Source organism: Lygodium microphyllum, chromosome 21 (genome assembly GCF_053477565.2).
Source record: "Lygodium microphyllum isolate KBCC chromosome 21, Lygodium_microphyllum_v1.1.10, whole genome shotgun sequence".
NCBI lineage: Eukaryota > Viridiplantae > Streptophyta > Polypodiopsida > Schizaeales > Lygodiaceae > Lygodium > Lygodium microphyllum.
In genome coordinates, this window is record NC_141155.1 from 97,745,234 (window position 1) to 97,760,200 (window position 14,967).

A 14,967-nucleotide genomic window follows, 5' to 3' on the forward strand; every position below is an offset into this window, starting at 1 on the left:
ATAGTCTACTAGAGCTAGATGTCCACTAATCAATTTGAGCCCTCGATGCGTTATGTCTTGGTTACAGATGTAGGAGAGCCTCTTACCTATGATGAGGCTATGCGTAGGGGTGACAATCACTCTTGGGATAGGGTTATGCAGTCTGAGATGGACTCCCTGCATAAGAATCTGACTTGGGATTTGGTTGCCTTGCCTCATGGCAAGAAGGCTTTGCTATGCAAATGGGCATACAAGCTGAAAAGTATCCCTAGAAACCCCAAGCAGGATTATAAGGTGACTTGTTACTAAGGGTTTTAAACATGAGCATGGAGTTGACTTTGATGAAGTATTTTCTCCTATGGTCAAGATGACCACCTTACACTTGGTTTTAGCCTTAGTTGCACAGCTTGACTTGGACATGTATCAGATGGATGTCAAGACTTCATTCTTGCATGGGGATTTGCATGATGAGATTTACATGGAGTAGTCTAAGGGCTTTGTAGAAACCTGGCAGGGAGCACCTAGTGTGCAAGTTGAGGAAAAGCCTTTATGCCTTGAAGTAGGCACCTAGGGAGTGGTATCATAAGTTTGATGCCTTTATGCAGTCATAGGGCTACAACAGGAGTACTATGGATCTGTGTCTTTACACGTAGACAGCCTGTGATGGCTCATTGCTTATTTTGGTACTTTATGTGGATGATATGTTGATAGCAAGGAAAGCTCATGATGTGCGGGATGCTCTTAAATCTCAATTGAAGAAGAGCTTTGAAATGAAGGATTTAGGATAGGCCTCTCACATTCTTGGTATGTGCATTAAGCACGATAGGCATCAGGGACTACTCTACTTCTCACAAAGGGAGTGCATTCATAAAGTCCTTGAGCGTTTTTGCATGCAAGACGTGAAGCCTATTGGCTATCCATTACCTTCTTATGTGAAAGTTTCACAGGTCGATTTTGTCTGCAGACAAATTAGCAAAGGGCCGAGATGGCCAAGATCCCTTATACATCAGCCATGGGCAATTTGATGTATGCCATGATAGCCACTCGACCAGATATTGCCTTTGCAGTTGGTGTTGTGGCACACTATATGGCTACACCTGGCAGGGAACATTGGGATTCCATGAAGGGTATCATGAGGTACTTGAAGGGCACAACAAATATGTGTATTTTCTATGACAGCTAGGATACAATAGTTGTGGGGTATACAGACTCTGATTATGCAGGACATGCAGATAGTAGGAAGTCCACTTTTGGCTATGTATTCACCTATGCTAGAGGTGTTGTCTCTTGGATGTCCAGGGTTCAGAAGTGTATGGATCTATCTACCAGTGAGGCCGATTATGTTGCAGCCACTAAGGCTTGCAAGGAGGCCATATGGTTGGGCCATTTGGTTCATGACCTTGGGATTGATACTATACCTACACTGCATTTGGATTCTATGAGTGCTATTCAGCTAGCCAAGAATCTGGTCTTCCATGAGAAGACAAAACACATTGAGGCGAGGTATCAATTCATACGTGGGGTCATGGAGGACAAGTCTCTTGACCTTGTCAAGATCTCCACTAACAAAAATCCTGCAGATCTGCTCATGAAAAGCCTCGCTACTAAGAGTTTTGCCTTCCTCGGGAGATTGATGGGCATTGGATGAGATGATGTTTTTCCTCATCATGTTGTACATGTGTACATTGTACTATCTTTTCTTTCTTCTTTTCACTCCTCACTAGGGTAGATTCGCCTTTAAGTGGGAGGTTGTTGGGGGTAAAGGCGCCTCCGTCTAGCTGCCAATGTATTACTACACTGACAGTACTCGCCACTGCACACTGCAGGTGGTGGGTGCCTTTCACCATTACTTTACACCCATATGCACAGCAAAGCCTTCTTACCCTTAGGCAATACAACCAAATCCCAAGTCATATTCTCATGTAGAGAGTCCATCTTAGACTGCATAGGCCTCTCCTAGGAGTGACTGTCACCCTTGCGCATAGCCTCATCATAGGTGAGCGGCTCTCCTGTATTTGTAGCCAAGACATGAGGCATCGAAGGCTCAATTTCTATCAGGCAGACGTCTACCTTCAGTAGACTGTCTCACTACAAGCTCTGTTGCATGTTCGACATCCTGTCCAATACCTTGGCGATGTGTACCGACTGAACCTGCTGGCTATCCAACTGGTTGTGCAGGTGCACGTGGCTCCTCCTGGAATATAACCCTACATATCTCTACCACCTTCTCAGGCTGCCTATGCATCTTGTCTTCATGGAAGACTACATCATGGCTGAAGATAACTTTTCACACCTGTAGATTCCAGAGGCGGTGATCCATCTCGCCTGCATCTCCATAGCCAAGGAAAATGCATTTGACACTTTTAGGATCCAACTTACTATGCTTTTGGGCACATGGTAGAATGCCTCACATCCAAAGACACATAGATGCACATAAGAGGGAGGTTTCCCAGTCCATACCTCCTCTGCAACCTGGAAATCCAAACCACTGTAAGCTGACCTATTTATGATATGCACAGCTATAGTGACTGCCTCAATCCAAAAGCTTTGTGGTAGGCCTACATGGCTAAGCATATTGCTTACACGCTCCTGGATGGTTCTATTCATCTACTCAGTCAAACCATTATGGGGTGGGGTACTCGAGGGGTTCACTATATATATATTCTCTATATAACGTGCGTTCATGGCCTATTTATAAATATCCTAATCTGTGAATTTTTCTTGAATAAGACATAACCCTTTTCTATTCAATCTATAAGTAACCCCTTTATATGACACCTTCTGTATGTATAAAAATGGTATTTTAAAAACCCCTTATTTTGAACTCATGTTATGTATACTTATATTCATGAGTGACCCCCCTCCCCCCCCCCCCCCCCCCGAGGTGGGGTATAGGGGATGGGTCAATTGATGCTTAATACCCCTGTCGTCACATAGCTGCTCAAAGGCACGTGACACATTCTCCCCCATTGTCAATCCTAAGGCATTTTAGCCTATGCCCAATTTGGTTCTCAACCAATGCAAGCCATCTCTGAAACACATCCGAGACATCGAATCTAAGCTTAATGGGATAAGCCCAAACTTTATGCGAAAAATCATCAATAAACATCATAAAATACTTTGCACCACCCATAGACTGATAGGGCATGGGCCCACAGACATCCAAATCTACCAATGCCAAGGGCTCACTCATGTGTGTCCTACCACACTTCTTATGTGTATTCCTAGTCTCTTTGCCATAAAGACAATGCTCACATGAATCAAAACATGCATAGTCAAGGGGCGGTAAGTACTGCAAACCAGAAAGCATTTTCATTCCCTTCAAGGACATATAGCCCAAACAAGCATGCCAAAGAGATACACGTGTGATGGAACCCACTGACAAAACCTGGTCAACAGAGGACCCATCAACTACAAGAGGATAGAGGCTACCAGAGCCTTGGCACCTCTAGCAAGCACAATCTACCACGTGTGATCTTCCAAGTAGCAAAATCCCCAAAAGAGACATGAAACAAAGCATTGACAAGCTGCCCTACAGACATAAGACTACGTGTAAGTGCAAATACATGACATACATCTTGTAATAGAAAAGTAGTACTAGTAGAGAACTGCAACCGTACAAAACCCAATGCCAACAATAGCAAGTGACCTATCATCACCCAAGCAAACCAGTGCAGTAAGAATGGAACCACTCATGGCATGGTGTAACATGGAATGAAGAACTAGAATCCAAAAGCAAGCACTGCACATACTCAGCCAAACCTCAACCAACGGCGTAGCATCACAAGAACTAGCTACAAGTATGTACTCCCCACCGGAGTCCTCAATCTACATGACATTTATCTCCTCGATTTTCATAGTGGATTTTGTAGGCACAATACTGCGATCAAAGTACTTTTCATGTACTTTGTCTTTCCCCTTCTCTTTGTGCTTCTCATTGCACGACTCATGACACTGTGGGCGTATATGACCCTTCTTGCCGCAATGATGACATGTCACATTAGCATTTCTCCCATGAGACTTGCTGTGCGACTTACCACGCAACTTAGACCTAGACTTCTATGAGTCTTTTCCGCGTCCATTCCCACAGTCATTATTACCATCTCTGCCTCTAACAGTCAAAGCATGCAACACACAAGAGGCATCCAAGTTCTTACGGTTGATCTCTTCCTATAAAAGAGCACTCTCTACATTAGGCAAGTTCAAAGTAATAGCAAAAGCATATAAGGCAGTGTGGAATACATCCCATGACTCACTCAGAGTCCCAAGCAAAAACAACAGTGTAACCTCATCAATAAAAGTAATGCCCTACGAAGTCAAGTTGTTGAGAATAGCATGGAACTAGCTCAAATGAGCAAACATCATCACATTCTCCTTCATGCACAGGTCCATAAGCTGCTTCAGCCAATACATCTAACTTACTGGAATTTTCTTGTCATAAAGGTTATTGATCTTATCCCAAAGCTGCCAAGCACTTTGTGCTTCCTCAACCACATTGTAAGTGAGAGACAAGATGAGGGTGGACTTGCATAACTCATCAAGCTCCATCAATTCATCATTAGTCATAGTTTCAAGCTGCTCTCCACTAAACCTTAGTGCCTTTATCTACGGTTTTTGCACCAATACCTACCAAACTTGGCTCCTCCAATAGGCATAATTTGTACCATCAAGCTTAGTGATGTTGAAGATAGCACTGTCAGTGGAAGAGGATGCCATACTGCAAGTTGAAACAGTGCAGACAGTTCAAAACTACTTACTATTTTTTGCTATAAACAACCAAAATACCACCAAAACCAAGGCAAAAATGACCATAAATTGATAGCTAATGATGTTGCCCACCAAGTACCATCAAAAGTACATATCAAGATGATTCAACATGAAAAATACAGCACAGTCCATGCATAACTTCTTCTTGTAATAAATTACAACCATGTACAATGAGAGCAAACTGTAGGCAAAATTTATGCACCAAATTAACCCCACTGATTGTCAAAGCATAACCAACATCAACTGGACATAAATCAACATGTGATAGTCATACGAGCATCAAGCAAACACCCAAGCATGTCAAATGAATCCGTCAATAAGTCGGCACACCCCCTGTGTAATAGGGCAAACTGTACACAACAGTGGCAAGACCTGACACAAATAGGTTATGCTCAGGGAGTGCAAAGCTCAAATTAGCCCAAGTACATCTATGAGGACCACGGCATATCAACCATGCAACATCCAAGTGAAGATCCCAATCTCAAGTATCCGAATGCTCAAGTAGCATAAACCCACATGCTCTATGTCTATCAGGCATATCAAGACGCTCCCACTGGCACAAAAGCCATAAATGTCAAGCAAGAAAGCTTGAACGAAGCATGTAAGAGTGCACCAAGATCAAGCATTAATGAGACATCTCGAGCATATAGGACATGTAGCATCCATACATAGCATACATAGACATCAAGTACATCCAAACTGTAACTCTGGCAAGCCATGAAATAGCCAAAGTAAGGTCGGGGCAATCAAATGTCAAGCCCAAGTAAGCCACAATAACAATCAACTCCAAGACAATGTAACTAGCATGTATAGAGATGGCATAAGCCAAGCATGTCAAGACCGATCAGACATAAGCAAAATACATGCCATAAGTACATCAAAGATGGGGATCCAAATGCTATGCAAAGCGAGCTCAAGCTCAACCAATGATCCGAGAGCAAATCCAAGGTCTATGTCGATCCTTGAGAGTCACTACATCAATGTATACATCCAAGACAAAGTCTGAATCCAGTAGGCATTAGATATCCACTAAGAAGTACGATCAGCCCTGCTGTAAATAGCATGAAATCACTATACAAAACTGAGCTAAAAAATTCTCAATCCAAGCTCAAATCAATATCCAGGGCAAAGCAACATGTGGCATACTCCACATACATGGGTTCATCATGAAGCTCCCAAACCATAGCCATCTGCATTAAGCATAAACTCCCTTGTACATGCTTACTGTCCAGAATTGTATACAGCCATAAACCCTATGAAAAATGAGCTATCAAGGCTCAAATCATCCCACAAACTCTCCAAAGCATCCACATAAGGTCCAGGCACAATAATAGCATCCCCGTAGCATAATACAAGCCATAGGCATAACAAAACATGCTGTCTTAGAAGTATAACAACAACTTGCCATGTTCTCACAGTCAAGGGGGGTGAAGCTTCAACATGTCAAAATGGAGATCAAATCCAAAGGATGAATGCCGAGGTGGTTAGCAATCATTTCCAAGGTGCCAAAGACCATTGCCGAACTATAGAGAAGCCTAGGAGTGAGGAAATCTGACAGGGGGAGGCAACAACCCAAACATGCGCAATCTCGCCTGCTATACTGTTGGGTTTGTTGCTACTTGTGCTGAGGGTTATGGGGCATATGGGGGGCACTAATGGTGCTCAAAGAAGCCCACACAAGTGGCAAACCAAGCCTATTCAAGACTAGTGCAAGCAGAGAAGCAATGGAAGCATACAAACATACCTAAGTGGAAGAAGCCATGGCTGCCCTGCTCCAAGTTCTGGCTGAGCTAAATGTGAATAAGGAAGACGGTCTCAAACCCGAAGTGGAAGGCCGAATCGTGCTCCAAACAATCAAGCTCTAATACGAGTTAAAAGGTGAGAAGGATCTAAGCGTGCACTTGGAGAGCTATGGCAGGAGAGCAAGAGCAAGAGCAAGAAAGAGAGAGACAAGAAATGGGAACTCCAATAGTCACAATGTGTGATCGGGCCTTCCTTTATTCAAATTGTCACTAAAAGAATAAATAATAAAGTGATGGTGATGGGCCCCCGCCACGTGTTGTGTGTAGTGGCCGGTACTATTAGTGTAGTAATACATGGGCGGCTAGGCAGAGACGCCTTTACCCCCAACATTTCTCTACTTGATCACCTATGTGTTCCTTTATACTATTCCTATTTTTCTATTTTGAAAAACAATAAAATAGAGAATTAAACTAACATAATTATGGAAAGAAAGAAGTAGAGAAGTAAGACAACGATGACGATGATGATGATGATGAGAAAAAGAAGAAAAATGTAAAAAAAAAGAAGGGAAAGAAGAGGAGCAGGAGGGGAAGAAGAAAAAGGAGGAGGAGGAGAAGAAGAAGAATGATGGGGGGGAGAGAGAGAGAGAGAGAGAGAGAGAGAGAAAGAAGAAGAAGAAGATACAATATGACTTGTGCCTTCCTTTGATTTTTTAATCTTCAACCGCACATTTAAACTCATGTTTTGTTTGGTCATATTTATGTACACTTATTGATAAACACACTCATAATCTTGCTTATAAATGTGTTATTAAACTAGTTTTTAAACACATTAATAAAAGCTTCGTTAAATGTGCATAAATATCCATGAACAATGGGGTTGCAGTCACACTTTGTAACACTAGTGAAGATGCGATCAAATTTTGTGAGTCTACAAATGCGCTTAAGCATGTGTTAATATTTGAAGCATTGGCATGCATTTAGAAGCTCGTATAAATTTTCATAAGAAGGCTTTGCTTCGTCTTGAGGATAAATCCTAATATTATCAATTACTTAAGTCACCCACTTTTGCACATCACCCCTTTGCATCTCTATTTCTATTCTAGTATAGTGCACCATAGATATAAGAGAAAGTGTATGTCACCCAATGAGCCATACGAGGAAGATTGCAATCTCAAAGAGCCTTATAATGATCTACATGTTCAATGTAATAAAAGCTATGTTGTTCCATCTCGAGAGGAGTTCAAGGTTAGTTTATGAACCTAGTTAATTGTATCTTAAAACCTAATTCACTTGTTTTATAGCCATTCTTACCGTGTTTCTAACTACATTGCCTCCATTATAATTGTAGCTAGTAGTAGGTCATGTTATACAAATTATTGCTCACATAAAACATGACAAAAAAGGAGAATAGAAAAACACATGATACAATGTCGTGTGTGCTAGGTCATGTTATACAAAAATATTGCTCACATAAAACATGACAAAAAAGGAGAATAGAAAAATATATGATATAACGCCATGTGTGCCGACAATCTATCTCCATAATCAATAAAGGGCTCATGCAAGTGTTCTTAAAGTGTACTTACCATGCCTCAAAAGACAAAAAATAAAGCTTAGGACAAGTTAATCAACTGATTTTTGAATGGATTTCAACTCAAGCAAAAATTTTGAGTGTTCTCATTAAAAGCAATTGGTAAAATAAGACAAAGAATTAAATGTGTGAGCCTCACACAATCTTGACACATGAATCACTAGTGAGAGAAAGGGAAATGTCACTTTCACATATACATAAGATATACTTCTAGGTGTTTCTTTTCCATGCATTACATATCAACTAGGAGATATCTTTAAACCTTTTGTGACTTTTTTTTCTCCATAATGCAATTTAAAGGATTTGATTTTTCTTTCTATCAATCATGCAATGTATACCAATTATACATGGAGGTCTCAGATATTGTATGGAGACAAAAGAAATGACAAGAACAAGCAAATACATGATAATACTTGGAGTAGTGAATCGTACATCATCATGGGGGCGATTTGGTATGGTACCTGTATTTTATGTCATATGAAGTATTAGATATGCTTAATGCCCCACCCTTATAAGGTGTCATAGATGATCCATGGTGCTCTAAGTTGTAAGCCCCCATTATGATGAGGAGAAGCCATGTGTGAGCACTGGGCCTTGACTTGTATGTCAGATGAGGTCTATGTGATTGGATGGCAAAAATGTGACCTATGTGGATCTAGCTTTGGGTTAGATAGAGTAGTTATGTTGGTAGCAACTTGAGGCACAATGCATCGAGTTGTGGGCTAGTCCAAGGGTAGCACCCTTGGCTTGATGGTAAAGGCAATATTCCCTAATCGACTAGGGAAGGTTCATAATATGGTTAGACAAGTCAACTACATTACTTTCTTGGGCTATAAAAGGAAGATCCCTCCAAAGCCATGGTCAATCTAATCTTTCACCCAGTCAAAGTTCTTCTAGCCACCCTTAAGCTCTTCACTTATCATTAGTCTCGATCGCCATCTAAGCTTCACAGTGGAAGCACATGGGTGGATAGAGCCATCTTTGTATTAGTTCATTTAAGATTAAAGCAAGTTCTATTCTTCTCATTTTTGTGGTGTTCTCTACTCCTTGCTTAAATTCTATCCATTGTGATGTGTAATTTCTACATGAAGTTCACAGAGATTGAAATTGTGTTGCTTTGTAGACATGCACAATATTACTTAAGCTGATTGATTTCTTGCAAGGAGAGAGCTATCATGTGGTTAGAGCCTACTTCTGGAGGCATGCATGTTGATCAACATGGACAAAAAAAAAATCCAAATTGTTTGTTTCACATGTAAAAGAAAATATACTTATGTGGGTGGTGATGTGGCACCTTGTATAATGTATGATGATATGAGAAGTTGATTATATTGGCTCCACTTAATTGGCTAGTCACCAAGCTAGACGTTGTAATGGGGCCACCTGTAAATCCATTGTCAATGGTATGGGGTTGCCACTTGACTACAATAGTTCGATGTAAGCCTCGATATTCAATTAATATAGAGTCCTTACACATCTAAATGAAAATATACTTGTAATTTATGAGGTTGCATATGTAGCACGATTGATTCTTGCTCTTGTATGGGTCAGAGGATAGAAGATTTGGAATTTGCAGTGGATGTGGTTGTACAAATGGTTGTTAGGAGACTACAAAATTTTTACAAGTGCAACTATGTAACGTTTTGAAATTATCTTTTTTGTTATTTTTTGGGTTACAAAATGAAAATATAAGCGTACATCCAAAATTGAAGAAAAGCTTAAATGTTTGAAAGCTTTTAGGTTTTTCAAGTTTGTAAACTATAAAAACTTTAAAAAGCTTAAAGGAAAGCTTTGAATGTTGGGAAGCCTTAAGTCTATATAAAGGGAAGAGAGTTAACTAGTATGGGCCATTCTCTTCATTATGAAATTCGTCTCTTATTTGAGGAGAGAGGAAGGTTATACACAAGTGTGTGGAGAAGCGTATGTCAGTTTCTCGGTCATCGTGTTTGCAAGCTAAAAGGTTAGATTCAAATCTTCGTCATTTGTTCTTTTTAGGATTAGTTTAAACAATTTTGTCATTTGTCATTTTAGTTTATTAAGATTAGATTCAAATCTTTGTCATTTGTTCTTTTCAGGATTAGTAAATAGTAGTGAAATGAAAATAATCTTTTTAACGTATGGTGAAAACAAAAGCATAAAGAACTTTTGAATGTATTGAAAAAAATGAAAAACGAAAAACTTCAACAAACTGGATATTTTGAATGGATGGGAAAATGACATCTTCTCCCATAATTATTTAATTATGAAGAGATTTGTACCAACTCTTTTGCATGCTATATAGCATGTTTTCTCATTTCATGTCCTTCATCTTTTTAGTTTATTGATTTTAGTTTATTAAGGTTAGATTCAAATATTCGTCATTCGTTCTTTTTAAGATTAGTAAATAGTAGTGAAACAAAAATGAAAGAAACCGATCTTTTGAACGTATGATGAAAACGAAAGTGTAACGAACTTTCAAATATAATGAAAAAAATGAAAACGTAAAACTTTAACAAATCAAATATTTTGAATGCATAGGGGAATGACACCTTCTCCCATAATTATTTAATTACGAAGAGATTTGTGCCAACTCTTTGGCATGCTATATAACATGTTTTCTCATTTCATTTAGTTTTTAAAAAAAGTTTTTGAAGAACTATTATTGTTTATTGATTTTATTTATTTATTTTATTAGAATTACTATTAGGAAGAAAAAAATCATCATCCTTACTCATCGAAAAAATAAACTATCATTAAAAAAAAATGCAATTATGAAGTATGGCATGATTTTTTGTGAATAAGTGTACTACAGTTTTATGATAAAAACATATTGTTCTCATCAGCATCAATGGACGCTACGAAGAAATAATCACAAGGCATCCTTCAGGACTTCTAGAAAAAGGAAAACTATGGCTTCTAGAAAAACATTACTAAAACCATTTGTTGCAACTTAGTATGGCATAGATAAATTCGAATCATCTTAGGTGACAGAATATGAAAGCATCATTGGAAGACTAACAATGTGCACATCCTATGGTATAGTCACAATGCAACATCATGTTATCAAATCACAAAAGAACGATACATCTACAAAAGAAATACAAGTTTACAATGGCTTTGTCAAGCGCTATTCTCATCCTTGCATGCCAACAACATAGAGTCAACACGATGATAACTAAATGCCAACCATGTCTTGCGAAGAAAGAGATAAACAAATACGTGGTGTCACTCTTACAAGACTACACAAAATGAATTCTCAATGCAAAGCTATTACATCTTCAACTATTGAGCATCATTGATACATCCATCTTGGTTTGCAAAACAACAAGAGCGATTGTGAATGGAACCTTGGACTATCAATCTATTCTCGATAACCCTCTAGTCTCTTGGAGTGATGGATCGCTTTCGCAACCATCTACTAGAATTGACTTGACTACATCCAATATTGTGGATGTGTTTGCTTTTAACATGCTATATAATCTACTAATCCAAAAGTATATGGCTATAGCAAAACATCCACATCCAAGGACATGGCTTTGCATCCTCAATAAGCAATCCGTCGAAAGGATTATAGAGCTCCATCGTAAAAGCTCTCCATTCAACCTAATGCTCCAAGCAGATCACGAGAATGAAAGATGTTACATTTTGCTCAAAAATGTAGTCGAGCCAAGTCGATGACATGCATTCCAAATAGTCGATCAACATGAGTTCGTATGCATCATATTACGGAATAATAATCGTCTTGTTGAAAGAACAACGATGTTTAGGATGGACAACTTGCCTGCAAGAACCTTACCCTACCTAGATATCACCTTGAAAAATGTAGTGTTTTCGTTCTTATTCCCACTTAGCCGTGGCACCTATGACCAAAAGAAATGTGAACATTCAAAACCACGATTAGTGACTCGAACTACATATGTATATATATTCTCCTTTCGACATCCTCCATGTATTTAAACAAGACAAAAACTTATCTACACACGTATTTTGTTTCGAAACACGATGCATGTCTAAACACCATTAGTAAAACTGCTACATAACAAACATGCAAAAATTGCATATAGAACTTCAAACTCCTTATTGAGCTGCATATGTCAACCTAGTTAAAACTGCTACATAACGAACATGCAAAAACTGCATTTAGAACTTCAAACTCCTTTACTGAGGCGCATATGTCAACCTAGTTAAAATAAAATTTTTACATAGCTAATTGTTTAAGAAAAATGATTAGGTAGGCTCGATTGGTAGAGGTGTTTGTGTGCAGTATGGAGGGAGCGGGTGGGGCAGAGGAGCAAAGCCGCAAGACCAAAAACTGGAATCCCCTCATGGCCAAAGGCCGATTTTCAGGGCTTTCCAAAAAAGCCCTTGAAATGGTTTCCAAGAAACCTGGCACGCAGGAACAGGTCAGGTTTTCCCAAAAAGCCCTAGAAATGGTTTCCAAGAAACCCGGCGCACAGGAACAGGTTAGTTTGAATGCTGATGATACTGGCGTCCTTGGAAACTTGAAGGGCAGGCTTGCTCGGTAGACTTTTTCTGTTGGAACGGAAAGCAACAGATGTGAAGTCAAACTGAAAAATCGCCTTTCAAATTCAGGCATGTGCTGACTCCGGAGTCCAATGGAGAGAGATATCTTCTGAAAATAGTAGCCTGCTGGGCCCTGTGAAACGCCCCACACAAAAGCGGCTGGCCCAGCCCACAAAGAAAGCGAAGAAGACGCGCTTTCCCCACGATGGTTTTACGTCGTTGATGGAAGATGCAGCTTCCATATCCACCCCGCTCCTCTCAAGGAACGAAAAAGATGCCCTTTCCTCGATGGCTTCTTGTTGAAGGTGAGAAGCTTCCCCTCTCTCTCTCTCTCTCTCTCTCTCTCTCTCTAGGTAGAGAAAAGCAGGTGCTTAGTTAGGCTAGGGATACAACAGACGATGCCCTTTACCCTCCGCACCATCAGCAGTAGCCTCCTCCAGGGCGATCCCTCTGCGCGAGCACCAGCACCACCAGACGAAGAACCAGCAGCCCTAGGCGCCCATGGCGATGTCTTTCGGCGCCAAGAGCAGCAGCATGCATCTCTTCGCCAATCCCACATGCTGGACAGGAACAATGTTCCAGGAGGAGCCTGCGAGAGCCCTCGCTCTGTCCTGGAGCCCCTCGTCACTGCCGTACGGCACGCCGGGTCCACTGCCTCATCATGCCTTGGTAGGTTGCTCTGCAGCCCCTGCCGTGCAGTGGACGAAGGATGCGTCTGGGATGAGTGGGACGACGGTTTTCCCTTTCGTGTTCTCATAAACACGGTGAAGGGTGCAGGCGAAACTGCGAGTATGCTCAGCTGTCCACAGAGCCACCACAAAAATGTGAGTACTCTCGGCTGTGCACAGAACGAGCACGAAACTGTCAGTATGCTTGGTCATGTACAGAGCCAGTGCATTCCTGACGCTTGCTATCAGAGCTGGCAAAGGCAGCTCTCAGATTCTTGCCAAGGCACCGAGGATGATGAGGAATTTGACATGATTCAGTCAATCTTTTCTGCTACCTCCAGACGTTTTTCGAGGCCTAGCGAGAGCATGGATGTCAAAGTGCGGATGATATCTCATGAATCCATATTCTCTGCGGGGTCCCCGGGATCCAGCTTCTGTAGTTCTGATGCATCAACTGAGGATTTTCTGAAATCATGTTTCTTGTGCAACTGCACCCTGGCTCATGATCAAGATATTTACATGTACAGGTATGCTATACCCTCGCTATGCAATTCACCTTTCCTGTTCTATGTCTCCATTATTTTGACTGATAGGATCCTTCCTTGAAAAATAACAGAGGCGACCGCGCTTTTTGCTCCGCAGAATGCCGTGACCAGCAAATTTTCCTAGATGATGGTAATGAGACATGCTTTGGGGCAGCAAATTGGTACTCTGACTTATAGACCATCAGAGTAGTCTATTTACGGCAAGTACTGTATGGCTATGTACATAAGCAATAGTGAGGCATAGGGCTGCTTTCTCCTGCATGTTACAGTCCGTTAGGTCCATTGAGTTTGCACACGCATTTTCAAATCCCCGGTAAAAGGTCCAATTTGAGAACTGAAAACTGTATATCTTTCAGGCAAGTAGATTGCAAACACAAGCATGGTGTGTTTGCATTTCAACAAGTTTGTAGTATAGATGAAGGCTTGGAGAATCAAAAATTGATTCCAAGTTGAAGTATTCCAAATTGATAAAAAATTGTAAGATGGACGTAAGTCCATCGTGTTCGAACATAAACTTTCAATTGTTGATCATGTTGGTTCGTTGGCTGATGCAAGCTTTGAAAAGGGTTCTATAGGCAGCTAATAATTCTTATGGCCTATGCAGTCTTGATTTCATTGGACAGTAGCATCAGCATATATGATTGTAATTTTGGTTAATTTATCTCCATATTGACAATGCTTTGGTACAGTTTTTGTTGCTCCATTGGCAATATTGGGCTCGTCGGCTGATGCAAGCTTTGAAAAGTGCTCTTTAGGGAAATAATAATTCCCTTGGCCTATGCAGTCTTGATTTCATTGAACAGTAGCTTCAGCATATATGATTGTAATTTTGGTTAATTTATCTCCATTTTGACAATGCTTTGGTACAGTTTTTGTTGCTCCATTGGCAATATTGGGCTCGTCGGCTGATGCAAGCTTTGAAAAGTGCTCTTTAGGGAAATAATAATTCCCTTGGCCTATGCAGTCTTGATTTCATTGAACAGTAGCTTCAGCATATATGATTGTAATTTTGGTTAATTTATCTCCATTTTGACAGTGCTTTGGTACAGTTTTTATTGCCCTACTGGCAATATTATGACACACAGTTTTGCGTGTGTTGAATAAGTCAGTCTCCAACAAACAAACAGCTCTGTTTTAGCATGTGTGAGTCATTGAGTGAGAACTGTCTT

General features: G+C 40.4%; 1 protein-coding gene across 2 annotated transcripts; it reads left to right on the top strand.

Moving 5' to 3' along the window:
- Positions 1–12,760: 12,760 nt before the first annotated feature.
- LOC148018332 (uncharacterized) lies at positions 12,761–14,660 on the top strand. Of its 2 annotated transcripts, none has more exons than XM_087662221.1 (2): positions 12,761–13,780; positions 13,896–14,660. In XM_087662221.1, the coding sequence occupies exons 1-2, from the start codon at positions 12,984–12,986 to the stop codon at positions 13,903–13,905; spliced, it is 807 nt and encodes a 268-aa protein (XP_087518347.1). In that variant the 5' UTR covers positions 12,761–12,983; the 3' UTR covers positions 13,906–14,660. The 2 variants fall into 2 exon arrangements, with proteins under 2 accessions (XP_087518347.1, XP_087518346.1); XM_087662220.1 differs by having other exon boundaries at positions 12,768–13,780; positions 13,870–14,635.
- Positions 14,661–14,967: the final 307 nt, after the last annotated feature.